The sequence below is a fragment of the Oratosquilla oratoria genome, chromosome 1 (assembly GCF_046742065.1).
Source record: "Oratosquilla oratoria isolate Oo_2021 chromosome 1, ASM4674206v1, whole genome shotgun sequence".
NCBI lineage: Eukaryota > Metazoa > Arthropoda > Malacostraca > Stomatopoda > Squillidae > Oratosquilla > Oratosquilla oratoria.
This window is the reverse complement of record NC_134777.1, coordinates 127,740,561-127,755,560: the sequence shown is the minus strand read 5'-3', so window position 1 is coordinate 127,755,560 and position 15,000 is coordinate 127,740,561. Positions and strand designations below refer to the sequence as shown.

At 39.8% G+C, this 15,000-nt stretch overlaps 2 protein-coding genes across 2 annotated transcripts in view; one reads left to right on the top strand and one right to left on the bottom strand.

Annotated features, from left to right (window-relative positions):
- The first annotated feature begins 1,011 nt into the window (after positions 1 to 1,011).
- LOC143031300 (uncharacterized) lies at positions 1,012 to 3,864 on the top strand. Its single transcript, XM_076194961.1, has 3 exons — positions 1,012 to 1,076; positions 1,383 to 1,743; positions 3,138 to 3,864. The coding sequence occupies exons 2-3, from the start codon at positions 1,383 to 1,385 to the stop codon at positions 3,305 to 3,307; spliced, it is 531 nt and encodes a 176-aa protein (XP_076051076.1). The 5' UTR covers positions 1,012 to 1,076; the 3' UTR covers positions 3,308 to 3,864.
- A 10,815-nt stretch (positions 3,865 to 14,679) lies between these two features.
- The window catches only part of LOC143031295 (uncharacterized), a 2,633-nt gene continuing 2,312 nt past the window's right edge, over positions 14,680 to 15,000 (bottom strand). The window contains exon 2 of the mRNA XM_076194952.1: positions 14,680 to 15,000. This exon is cut by the window's right edge and continues 363 nt beyond it. The gene's annotated coding sequence lies outside the window, so the exon portion shown is untranslated.

Genomic DNA, 15,000 nt, shown 5'->3' with positions numbered 1-15,000 from the left:
TTCGCCCGAAGTGTCTGGGAGCTTCTGAAATCGGGGAGTTCGAGAGGATTCTTCCCCGAGGCGGTGATGGTCCTTTCGCAGTGGGAAGAGCTTTCTGGGTTGAGAGAGCTTCGGAGGTCATGGTCAAGTTGAGTGTGGCATTTTGAGTGGAGGATTTAACGTTGTAACATATACACACATGCGCGCGTACACACAAACACACGCACACACACACACACACACACACACACACACACACACACACACACACACACACACACACACACACACACACACACACACACACACACACTCACACACACACGCACACACGCACACACACACACACACACACGCACACACACACACACACACACACGCACACACACACACGCGCACATACACACACGCACACGCACACACACACACGCACACACGCACACACACGCACACACACACACACACACGCACACACGCACACACACACGCACACACGCACACACGCACACACGCACACACACACACACACACACACACACACACACACACACACACACACACACACACACACACACACACACACACACACACACTAACAAAGGACATAGCTTTGACTCCTCAACCTTTTGACTTTGCAGAAAAAGAGGTAATCCCTTTTCCTGTCCAGTTGAGATGAAGAGAGGAGGTGGAGGAGGAGGAGGAAGAGGAAGAGGAGGTAGAGGTGGAGGGGGTGGTGGGAGAGGTGGACCCGGAATAGGGGAAGGATAATGTGGAATAGGATTAAGAATAGGACTAAGCGGTGGGGAAGGAGGCAGTGGCGGGGGAAGAAGAGGATGAGCAGGAGGAGGAAGAGGAGGAGGAAGAGGAGGAAGAGGAGGAAGAAGAGGAGCAGGAGGAGGAGGGGAAGGAGGAGGAGGAGGAGGAGGAGGAGGAGGAGGAAGAGTAGGAGGGGAGGAGGAGGAGGTTACCTTATATAAGTGCCCTAGGTTATATAAGAGAAGTCCTGCTCATATAAAAAGCGCCCAGAAGATTCATACCTCAGTCCCAGTTCGCTCCCCGTCAGGACGCCATCCTCCGTCGATCAAGTGGATATCACGGTAAACTGTTTGTTCATGGTTAACTATTAGCTGAACGCTAGCATTCGGGATAAATCCTATCCAAAGAATGGTCTCCAAGTAAGCAATGTAGTGTCTTATTCAAATTGCTCAAGCTGCCTATTCATTAAACCCAGGAGACGAATTTTCAAAAACTCTTCTCATAAAAAGAACTATAACACACGTTTCCATGAGAGCTCGGTTACAGTAGTGCTTTTGTTTTATAGACGTGGTGCATAGAATCTATATCCAGTCCCCTTTCAGTGTCCTCTTTCTTCTTAATCAGAGGAGTCTCTCGGTGCTTTTCAGATGCGGTACTTTGCGTTGGCATTTGTGTGTCTCATGACACTGGAAGGTGTCAGGTCTGTCCCACAGTACAGCGGAAGACCCCGTAGACCTGTTGGAGGATCAATTGGAGGAGGAATAATTGAAGGAGGAGTAATTGGAGGAGGCGGAGTACCCATTGGAGGAGGGGTACATGGAGGCGGAGTACCCATTGGAGGAGGGGTACATGGGGGTGGAGTACCCATTGGAGGAGGAGTACCCATTGGAGGAGGAGTACCCATTGGAGGAGGGGTACATGGAGGCGGATTACCCATTGGGCTTCCTCCAAACTGCAAGAACTACTGCAAGAATGAACTCACCAATCAGTATGATTGTTGTGACCACAGTAAGTAACTCCAAAAAAACACTTTTTTTTTTTCTTTTTACTTGAAGTTTCTTCTGGAGTCTAGGGCTCGTTTTTCGGCTCAGAGGCGCGACTCAAGTTCTTCACAGTAAGTAACTCCAATTTTTTTTTCTTTTTCTTGAAGTTTCTTTTGGAAAATATAAGCATGGATTCTAGGGGTCTTTTTTGGCTCAAGTTCTTCACAGTAAGTAACTTCAAAAACACATTTTTTTTCTTTTTACCTGAAATTTCTTCTGGAAAATATAAGCATAGACTCTGGGCTCTTTTTTTTTTTGGCTTAGTCGCAAATTCTTTACAGTAACTCCAAAAACACATTTTTTTCTTTTTACCTGAAGTTTCTTCTGGAAACTACAGACATGGATTCTAGGGTTTTTTTTTGGCTCAGAGGCGCGACTCAAATTCTTTACAGTAAGTAACTCCAAAAACACATTTTTTTTCCTTTTTACTTGAAGTTTCTTCTGTAAAATATAAGCATAGATTCTAGGGTCTTTTTTTTTTGGCTCAGTCGCAAGTTATTTACAGTAACTCCAAAAATACATTTTTTTCTTTTTACCTGAAGTTTCTTCTGGATACTACAGACATGGAGTCTAGGGCTCTTTTTTGGCTCAGAGGCGCGACTCAAATTCTTCACAGTAAGTAACTCCAAAAACACATTTTTTTCCCCTTTTTACTTGAAGTTTCTTCTGTAAAATATAAGCATAGATTCTAGGGTCTTTTTTTTTTTTGGCTCAGTCGCAAGTTCTTTACAGTAACTCCAAAAATACATTTTTTTCTTTTTACCTGAAGTTTCTTCTGGAAACTACAGACATGGAGTCTAGGGCTCTTTTTTTTTTTTGGCTCACAGTAAGTAACTCCAAAAACACATTTTTTTATCCTTTTTACTTGAAGTTTCTTCTGTAAAATATGAGCATAGATTCTAGGGTCTTTTTTTTTCTTTACAGTAACTCCAAAAATAATTTTTTTTTCTTTTTACCTGAAATTTCTTCTCGAAAATATACGCATAGTGTCTAGGGCTCTTTTTTGGCTCAGAGGCAAGTTCTTTACAGTAACTCTAAAAATAATTTTTTTTTCTTTTTACCTTAAATTTCTTCTCGAAAATATACGCATAGAGTCTAGGGCTCTTTTTTGGCTCAGAGGCAAGTTCTTTACAGTAACTCCAAAAATACATTTATTTTCTTTTTACCTGAAATTTCTTCTCGAAAATATACGCATAGAGTCTAGGGCTCTTTTTTGGGCCCAGAGGCAAGTTCTTTACAGTAACTCCAAAAATATATATTTTTTCTTTTTACCTGAAATTTCTTCTCGAAAATATACACATAGAGTCTAGGGCTCTTTTTTGGCTCAGAAGCGCGACTCAAGTTCTTCTTTGTTTGCAGTTCGACCAGGACAGTGCCCTCCCCCTCGACCTGTCTGCCCACCCAGCAGAATCTCTTCTCCCAACCAGTGCTTCACAGATGCCGAGTGCTTCAACCCACAGGACAAGTGTTGCTTCGACACCTGTCTAGGCCACGACACCTGCAAACCTATTCAGACTACCTTTGGATAGATTCCATTTTTTTCTTTTTTTTTGAAACAGGCGAAGTAGGCACAAGGTTAGGTCCGACTTTTATCCCTGACTAGTTTTGGAGTTTCCCACGCTGTAGATGTCTTAGCATAAAACTAGTCAGGATTGGGACCTAAATTTTTGTCTTCTTCGTACAGTTTCCCTCATCGCTCCCCCCCCCCAAAACAAAACAAAAACAAAACCTTCTGATCACGTGTTGGGCTATAGTTCTGATGTTCACAGTACAGTGGGCTAAATAAATAAAGTGATAATGTTCAGAACATGAACTTTAAACATATTCTGAACAGTTCACTACTATGTTCATATGCCTTTCGAAGAGTCATCAACCCAGGACGACCAAAATGTTGAACAAGGTTTCATTAATTTTGTGTTTAAATGCACAGCCTGTTTCTAAAGCTCGACGACAAATTTGTGTTTTTCTTGATTGCTAAGAGATGGCGTTCGAGTCGATGTATCCTTATCACACACACACACACACACACACACACACACACACACACACACACACACACACACACACACACACACACACACACACACACACCACACACACACACACACACACACACACACACACACACACACACACACACACACACACACACACACACACACACACACACACACACACACACACACACACACACACACACATATATATGTATATATATATATATATATATATATATATATATATATATATATATATATATATATATATATATATATATATGCATGCCAAAAAAAGATGCCAAAATTCATCCAGTCTCATGCAGTGGTGTCTCTATTGGAAGAAATAAGAAGCAGGATTGTCGAAGAACTTTTGAATCCACCTGTACTTTTGTCACTCTTCCAAGCATCATATGGCCGGTGGACTTTTTTTTTTTTTTTTGGGGGGGTGGGGGTGAATGTGACCTGGTTTGAAATGCTGTGGATTTTTGTTATTATGAATGAAATGTGATTATTGAGTATCCATTGTTTAATTGATATTTAACCCTTTAGCGTGAATTAGCCTCTTTCTTTCCTGTTGGTACTTTTCCTTGTATTCTGGATGCCATCAGGCGATTTTATTCATCTAAGAATCTCCCCCTCCCATCCCCCTCCCTGGTCACAAGGACCTGAAAAGAAAGAAGGAATTAAAATAGAAAACGAAAAAAGAAAAGAAAAAAGAAAAACAACGAGAAAAAAAAAAGAATGTTGGAAAAGAAGGAAGGGAGGAAGGACGCATATTTTATTCTGGCTAGCGTTAAGTGGTTTTATTCATCTTGATGTGGACGCTTTTTAGTCTGAGTGAGTCTTAAAGTGGTCACGAGGAAGGTTTTAAAAATAGCATCTCATAGGGCGCGGGGTACACAAGGAATCAAGTCGAGAAGCTGTTCGGGGCCCAAGGTGAACTGCTGATGAGAATACAGAGCAAGTAGAGCAGAGGCATGGTGAGCAGAGGACTGGTTTAGTGAGCAGATGGATGAGATGGTTGAGTAGACGGATTTTTTTTTTTTTTTTTTTTTTTTTTTTTGCTGCGGTGAGACCCGCGTTGCATTCAGGCGCTAGGAATTCGCTAACTCGTTTACTAAACGAGTTACAAAAAGACATAAGAAATAAGGAGACTGCAAGAGACCATAAGGCCTACACTAGGCAGTTCCATGTCCATTACCACCAGTCATCCCCATCCTTAAAGTTGTCTAACCGTTTCTTAAAACAACTGGTAGTTTCAGCCCTCACTACATGGTTACTAAGTCTATTCCATTCGTTGACCACCCTATTAGTAAACCAATTCTTGCCTGTTTCCTTCTTAAATCTAAATTTGTCCAGTTTAAATCCATTACTGTGAATCCTGCCCTGTTGTCTTAATATGATGACCTTGTTTGCATCACCCTTGTTAAAGCCTTTGATCCACTTGAACACCTCTATTAGATCACCCCACACTCAGCGTCTTTCCGGAGAGTGTAAGTTAAGGTGCTTAAGCCTCTCTTCGTAAGGTAAATTTCTGAGCCCATGTATCATTTTGGTCATTCTCCTCTGGACTGATCCTAGTGAATTGATTTCCATTTTATAAGACGGAGACTAAAAATGTACCACATAGTCAAGGATGGGTCTAACTAACGCTAGATAGAGTTTGATTATTATCTCTAGACACTTCTATTCGTAACCGTCCTAGCAAGGATACCTAATGCTCTGTTAGCTTTACTCCCGGCGCTGATGCACTGTTTCCTGGATTTAAGGTCGGGACTCACTAGCACTCCCAAATCTCTCTCGTACTCAGTTTTCTCTAAAAAAAACGTGTTATCTAAGCTATATCTGTTTTCGGGGTTGTGTAGCCCTACGTTTAACACTCTGTACTTTGAGATAATGTACTCCCACTCCCCGTACAAAGTCATCTACCAGAAACTCCCCAAGGTCACGTGACGTGAGAAGTCGTGAGGTGCGGAGTCATGAAGTGAGAGTCTGGGAGTGCTGCCTCGTGAGATGCTGTGGCTTGGAGTGCGACACTTCTAACTACTCATTCCTGAGAACTCCAACTGACTCCACCAAAGGGGAGTACTGTGCCGAGTGGGTTCGAATCCTGTAATCACCGGATGTGATGGTGTTGGCGACACTGGTTATTACCGGTGTACCATGGCTGGGGTACGATAGACGGCTTGTTTATTATGTATATATATGTATATATGTATATATATGTGTATATATACATATATATGTATAAATGTATATATATGTATAAATATATATATACATATATATATATATATATGTATATATATATATGTATATACATATCTATATCTATATCTATATATATATATACTACTTATCTATTTATTTATTTATTGCTTTTATTTATTTATTCATTTGTTTGTTTATTCACTTATTTACTTATCTATTAATTAATCAATTAATTAGTTAATATATTCATATATATATACATATATATATATATATATATATATTTATACATATATCTATTTATTTATTCATATATTCATTCATGCTTTTAGTTATTAATCTATTTATTTGTTTATCTATTTATTTACTTGTTGATTCATTTATATATTTACTTATTTGTCTATTAGTAAATTTATCTATTTACCTATTCTAGTCCCAGAATCTTCAATAGCCTACCAGAACATATAAGAGAGATAAAAAACTGCCCAGTCACAAACTTTAAACAACACCTAGATAAATATCTGAAGTCACTGGCAGACTAGCCTCCCGTACCTGGATACACAGCTCATTGTAGGGCAGCCTCAAACTCCATTCCAGACCAGATCAACCTACAAAAAGAAGATTCCCGGACTGGAAGTAGCGGTGGATCACCACAGCTATGAGGAAGACCCTCTGAATTCTACCAAGTAAACCAAGTAAACTAAGTAGTCAAGTGTGCAAGACTTCAGACGAGCTCTGACGTCATAAGTCTATGACGTCATGTCTTGCTGATTAGGCCTATTTCATCTAATAAATATCTAGTTTTTCCTTTGTCCTTCCTATAAACCCTAATACTGATGTATTCTAGATTTTATCATGAATATTCTAGTGTACAGTAATAGTCAAACCAAACAATAGTAGATAAGGGAAAAAATAGTTAATAAAACTTTGATCTCGTGCACAGTCGTCCATAAAAGGAACAAAGATGAAAGATATTCATATCTAAATTTTCGTGGTTAAAAAGAAAGAAAAAGAAGAGATGCAGCATTACGAGAAAATATTGATTTAATATGCTGAAGAAGATTTCTTCCATAAATATATATATTATATATATAAGCGACAAAATCGGAGAAAATGAAAATGAAATTTGTACATAAGATAAAACAGGTTTGCGCATGCGTGCGACGTAATGATGACGTCAGAAGCTTTCTGCGCTATGATTGGCCAAGAATATATATATAACTTAGCAACTCATGGACAGGTGGCTCATAAAACCACGCCCACAGTTTGCCCCCACCCCCGTCTCTCTCTCTCTCTCTCTCTCTCTCTCTCTCTCTCTCTCTCTCTCTCTCTCTCTCTCTCTCTCTCTCTCTCTATTATTTCCACTTATTTTTTTTGCCCATTTTTTTGGGAAGACGTCCCCCTCCACCTCCCCTCCTGACCCTCCAGTCGAGTGACTTCAACGCCATCTATGTGTATGTGGCGTGGCCACTTGGAGGAAACCCATTTTAATTTAATCCAAATATTGAAGTTAACTCTCTTGTTTTAATCCCTTGTGTACCGAACGGGGGAATGAGGGTGGGGTTCCACAGATATGATTAAAATCACCTGACGGCAATGAATTGTTAATTTAAAGTTGGCAATTTAAGAAACTACAAGTACACACAATTAGAAGACATGTGACAAAAATACAAATAGTATATAAAAAGACAAAAAAGGTACAAATCAAATAACTACAAAGTAACTAAAAACAGAAATCTTAATTTCTTAAATGTCTTTGTGTATGTTCTGATAATTACTCTAATCACCGCTATTAAGTTATTACTGTCTTTATAACTTAAGACATTAATAGCAGAATCGACCCTGACTGAGTTACCAATTAGTCAATATCTATTCTCTCTAACATATCATAATTCAGCTTGCAAATAATTAAATAAGTAGATAAATACATAGATAAATAAATAAGTGAAAATAAATAGGTAAAATGAATAAACAAATAATTAGTAAATAGATAAATCACTAAAAATGAACAAATAAATGAATATATAGTTAACGGTCAAATTCTTTCGTTCAAGGCGACTTTTTCGGCGTTACTCGGTGTTGCCATCACCGTGTCATTGTTTTGTTTCTAAGTTCGTGGTCGTGAGCGTCGTATGTCAGTTGGCGAGTGACAGTCAAAGGAATAGGGTGTACATCTCTGTCGGGTTTTATTTTTTTTATTTGGTTTCTTATATACCGCTTGCTGGAAGAATTTCTTTAAATTTGTGTGCTTTATCATTATCATCATGCGCATTTTTTTACATTAAAGAAGAAATCAGTAAATTGTGAGGACAATAGTAATTAAATGTACCGTATATCGTTTGATGGAATTTTAATTACGGAGATACAAAGTTGTGTGTCAGGGATATACGTTTCAGAACCATTGCAAAGTCAGTTCACTTAAAAAAAGATAAGGTTTGTATTATTTCTTTATATTGGCTTCGGTTTTTGTTGATATCCGGGTGACTTTTTATAAATTGAAAGTTGAAAATTTATTCACTTTATTTTTACTTGTTCTCGTACACTTATGTCAAAATAAACGCACTGAATTGATTTTCATTTCCAATGCACGCATACTCAAACGCATACATCGTGACGTCATATCGTCTTTTCATCAACAAAAACTTTTGAAAATGATTTTTAGGTGTATTCAAAAGAGTTTGTAATATTGGTGAATGAAGATGGACATAGACAAAGAGATATAGATATAGATAGATAAACAGAGAGAGAAAGAAAGAGGAAAAAAATGCGATCTAGTAAGGAAAGATGGATGATGATGATGAATACAGTTGATTAGAGTTGATGTTTGTGTGACTCCAGTGTAGCAGCCTGATTTCTTATATGGTGTTGGCTGCGTGCAGTGTTTATTTGTGCCCTATACTTAAATTTTTGTCCTTGTTCCTTCCAGAACTTGTCAAGCCTTGCCTCAAACTTCATGACTGAGTCCGCATTAACCACCCACTCTGGTAGCTCATTCCAATTATTGATTACCCTTTTGATAAAGGAGTACTTTCTAAGGTCCTACCGTGCTCTTGGCTTGAATATTTTCCACCTATACCCCTGGTACTGTACTCCTCTCTAAATTCAAAGAGACCCTCAGTGCAGTCCTTATCATATACTCCAGTGACAATCTTGTAGGTCTCAATTTGATCTCCCTGGGATCTCCTGTACGCCAAGGTGGGCAGGTTCAGCTTCCTCAGTCTCTCTTCGTAGGAGAGCACTAATTTAGCACTAATTTGGCACTAATTTGGTAGTTCTCCGCTGTACATTCTCTACAGCCTCCAAGCCCTTCACCAGATGGAGACACCACACTTGGTTGGCGTACTCCAAGTGCGGCCTTAATAGAGCTGTGTACAGAGGCTTGATAGTATTTGGCTCTAGATGTTGGAAGGTCCTTCTGATTAGCCCCACTGATTTTTTTCTGCTAAGTGGCTGCAGAAACATAGATTATCATCTATGATCACCCCGATGTCTTTTTCATTCCTTGTCTTGCTGATGTTTCCATACAAGTTGTAAACCTTCTCTTCTATCGTGGTCCTCCCTATCCTCATAAACTTGTTCTTCTCAGGATGATGATGATGATGATGATGATGATGATGATGATGATGATGATGATGATGATGATGATGATGATGATGATGATTCCTACCCCGCTTTCCACCAATTACTTTTAAAGGATTGTTATGGATTGTAGCTTTTCGGCGCTTCTGTCCTTGTGGGTAATTTCTTAAAAAAAGAAAAAAGAAAATGGGTTAAAAAGAAAAATTATTTTGTTTTTCCTTTGGCAGTGCTCACGTTTTCTATTTATTATCAGAAATTATCGTTTTCTGTTGATGTGAGGGAAATTGTGGAGTATCTTACTCCAATGAAATCGAAAGACTTATATCAACATATGTATGTTTGTTCGCAAAATGCCTGCATAAATTTACTATCAAACCCAAGTGAAAGTTTCTGTAGAGAAAGGGAACTTCATTGACTAGAGAAACGGTTACTAGATTTTAAGGTGGGTACGGATCTAGGTAGGGTTCTAGGATAGGACAATTTCGTGGATTTCTAAAACGTCTAGACTCTAGACAGATGCCAAGACATTTCAAACATGCTTGTTGTCGTGTCATGGACTGCAAACTGCTTCGGCTTGCATAAAGGGTCATTCACATGGTCAAACGGTTTGTCAAACAAATGTTTGAAGTGATGTTTGACCGTGTGAATGGGGTGTTTGGTTGTCAAACACGTTTGACAACCATGTTTGAAGTGATGTTTGACTGTGTGGATGGTTGTCAAACATGTTTGACCGTGTGAATGGGGTGTTTGGTTGTCAAACACGTTTGACAAACATGTTTGAAGTGATGTTTGACCGTGTGGATGGTTGTTACACACGTTTGACAAACATGTTTGAAATAATGTTTGACCGTATGAATTGTTGTCAAACACGTTTGACAAACATTTTTGACAACAAATACCCCATTTACACGCTCAAACATCACTTCAAACACTTGCCTGACAAACCGGATTTGACAAACCGTTTGTCCGTGTGAATGCCCTCCACTAGGGCACGTCTCCTTTTGTCGAATCCAATGACTTGCGCTTTTTCTGTCTAGTCGACTTCCTCCAGAACCAGTTATTACACAAACAAAGCGAATCCAGATGACGTCATAAGAACTTCACTTTCATTATGTGAGGTGAGCTGCGAGGGCGTGGCATTGTTTAATGTCTTTATTCTACCTTTCGTCTGGTGATTTTTTTTTAAGTAGGAGAATGTCAATACTGTCAGCTTTATTGTGTCTGTCTTGGTGCCTCGTACACACACACACACACACACACACACACACACACACACACACACACACACACACACACACACACACACACACACACACACACACACACACACACTTCTCATAAATGAATTGGTTAAAGTCGCGAAACTGCCACTATCAAGAGGCTATGACGGTGCCCCTTACAGAGGACTTTGTAGCGTGGACCTTAGTAAGCCATGCCCTTGGTCCAACTCGCTGGCGACCGGTTTCATATTGCCGTCACCTTGACTTCCGTCGCAAGCGGCGACTCTCTAACCTTCTCGGGCGTTTGTTTATAAACATGCGATGTCTCTAAGGAAAGGAGATTTGTGTTTCCAAGAAGGACAGTTGCACTATCGCAACATTAGTGATATATTTGCATAATTGTGATAGACAATAGTCCCAGACTCTATTGACCGTAATACCAGAAGAAAATACAGTATGTTTCTTTTTTCAAAAATTCTAAAATTTTCTCTCGAAGAAAATAGAAAATTTTCATGGCTTTCATGTAGTACATGCACACACATACATACATACACACACACACACACACACACACACACACACACACACACACACACACACACACACACACACACACACACACACACACGCACACACACACGCACGCACGCACACACACATACACACACACACACACACACACACACACACACACACACACACACACACACACACACACACACACACACACACACACACGCTCACGCACGCGCGCGCGCGCTTACTCTCGAAGCTAAGGAGGGACTTGTATAAACTGAACAAGATGTCATGGCGCCAAGCAAGAATGATTTCACGAACTCCGTCATCTGGGGGTTAATGGAGACGGGCTTTAACCCCAGAGAAACATCCGCAAGGCTTGACTGGAGCTGAATAGAATCGCAAGGCGACAGGAAGCCAAAAAGGACGCAAGAAGATTCTTCGCCGTTTCCGGGTCGGAGCAGTTGGATCATCCCTGATATCCTCTTCGGTGCGGCGACGAATCGTTCGCTCTCGTCCGGGTCCTCCACGACTGGGGGACAAGATTGACAGACTGAGCAGGAGGCCGACCGGCGTCGACAAATGAATGCAGACGACAAGATCCGCCGGTCGGCCTGGATCGCTGGAAAGGAATGACAAGAAGGATATATCAAGGAGGTCGGTCGGCCTGGAAAGAGTCGAAAAGGAACGAGGCCGACCGACCGGGGAAATGGAAAGAAATAGCAGAAAGGAAAGGAAGCCGACCGGTTAGGAAAGTCAAAAAAGAAAGAAAACCGGTCGGCTGGGCAGTCGAAAAGAACATCATGAAGAGCACGGGAGGACGGTCGACCAAGGAGGAGCAAAGGATCGAGGTCGACCGTCCGGGGAAGCTGGAAAGTTATTATGAACGGAAACAAAAGGAGGTCGGCTGGCAGAGAATGCTAAAAGGAACGCTGCCAGCCGACCGGGTAAGAGGAAAAGATTATAGCTAGTTGGAATGGAGGTCAGCCGGTCGGCAGGGAAAGGAAAAAGAAAAATGATTGGAAGCCGACCGGTTGACCGGGAGCTCTCCCTCAGCTGAATAAAGTCTTCTGATGATGATGACTAGAATGCTAAGCCACAAGGAGGTGTAGCAGAAGGGAGAATAGTGGAAATATTTTTTTTTTTTTTTTTTTTAAATAGAGACTAGTTTTCAACCGTAAAAGAATGCTGAGTGACTGTGGTCCGTAGGGGTGTCACGAAATGAGGGTCAGAATTGCTTTTTTGCTTCGAATATACATCGATAGAATTGGTTGTCTCGGTTGTGTCGATCATTACAATAAAATCACATGTACGTACTTTGTCATAAATGTGTATTTTAATAAATATATGATTTATGATAACAAATTATGCAAAAATAATAAAAATATACATACATACATACATATACCAAGGCTTTTTCCCCCTTCCAAGGGAGGTAGCCAAAAAGGGAAAGGCATAAAAACACTCCCACCCATTTCATCCCTAAATACACTCCACACCCTTCCCACCCTTCCTCTCATCTGAGCACCTCCTGGATGACGGGTCATCCCTGCACCCTGCCCACCGCCCTGGGTCAGAAGCAGTGTCGCAAGACACAGCACATCCACAGCAAGGCCGCTTCATTTAATCGGCGACCCTCCCTCTCCGTCCCCCTTTGCATATAAGGCGAGGACGGGGAGAAATCCCTTCGGGCTGCGTCAAAATAAAAATATAGATATATATATATATGTCTCATAAATAAGATTTTTTTCATGAATAAATAGAAAAGCAGGTAATGATTGTGAATGACAATGGCTGTACGAAATAGGCGAAAATAGCAAATAATGAAAACAATAAATAAATTGGGCTCTTTTTTGTCGAACAACCGTTGAAGTCATTATTAAGTTGAGTGAAAACCAGGAATGTTTGTCCTCGTGAGGCTCTGTAAATTGCTTACACACACACACACACACACACACACACACACACACACACACACACACACACACACACACACACACACACACACACACACACACACACACACACACACACACACACACACACACACACACACGCGCGCACGCGCACGCACACGCACACACACACACACACGCACGCACGCGAATTGTCTATGTTTTCACATTAGAGAAATAGTAAAGACTGAGGCAGTATTTGGGACAGGCAATTCTAAATCATATTCATTCCCTACGTGAATAAACTTATTGCATATATATATATATATATATATATATATATATATATATATATATATATATATATATGTATATATATGTATATATATATATATATATATATATATATATGTATATATATATATGTGTATATATATGTATATATATATATATATATATATATTTCTTTATATATTCATCAACGTATATTTTTTCAGCTATTGATTTATTTGTTTATTTAGTCATTCATTTATCTACCCATTTATACATCTATTTATTTATTGTTTACTATTATTCATTCGTTTATTTATTAAGTCTTTTCATTTATTCATTTCTGTTAACCTATTCATTTAAATCTATTTATCTATCTATCAATTTCTATTTGACGATTTTTTACACATAATTATGTCCTATTTTAGCACAGCCACAACCGCCGCATCCACCATTGCCGACAAAGGAACCACGTCCGTGACACTTCATCTTGAGTCATGGTCATAATATTAACCCCTTCGAAATTGAACGGGGTAAGGGGGGTTGAATGTGGAAGAGGTTAGAGTAAGATTGATCGTGGTAGTGGGAGGAACCAAGGAATATCCGTGATGGGAGAGGGAAATGAAAGGAATATAGGAGGAAACATTTACAGTGGATTAGCTAGTGAGGTTATTTCATGTGTGCCCAAGGGAGGGGAGTGTACCAAAGGACTGGAGGCATGCCTGTGCAGTTCCATTTTACAAAAGAAAATGAGACAAATTTGAATGTAGTAGTCTTTGAAGGGTCAGCTTGTTGAGCGTAGCTGAAAAGTCATATGGCAGAGGATTAGGAGAGGAACAGAGAGAGTAATTGGTGAGGAACAGCATAGGTTTAGTAAAGGTAGAGGATTTGTGGATAGAGTAAACTTGAAGGGAAGTAACTGAGAATAAGATGGATGATTAGGGTGGATGGGACATTGAGTATAAGGGGAATGTCTGTTGAGCAGGGAAGTGAGGAGGCAAGAGATAGGTGTGAGTGGAGAATGGTTGTGAATGGACGATAAATTGACGCTACGAAGGGATTTCTCCTCGTCTTCTCTATTTTCGCATAAGGGGAGCGAGGAGGGAGGGTCGCCATGTAATAGAAGCGGTGGTACATTTTGGTATAAATACTTGAAGGTTTTCTTTTCAACAGAAACATTTCTTCAAGGAGAGGAAACACAAAGTACTATATTCTCTTTATTGAGTTAGAACATAACTTAGATATTTGTTATTCTTGTTTTTCCAATTTTACTTCACGTCAGGAAACATTTGTTTTTACTATGATTACCTTTATGCACAATTCCTTAAACTAGTTTATCTTGTTTTTTTAGATAAAAGAGCAAAACACTTCGAAAAGGAACGAAAAAGATGGACAAAACCCCGAGACAAGCAGCTCTCCTGTGTGTAAAAGTCCCGTAGACTATTGCTGGTTCACATAAATTTTCCATTCAAACTATACACACGTCTCCAACCAAACATTACCAACCCTCGGTATCAAACAGGATGAGGAC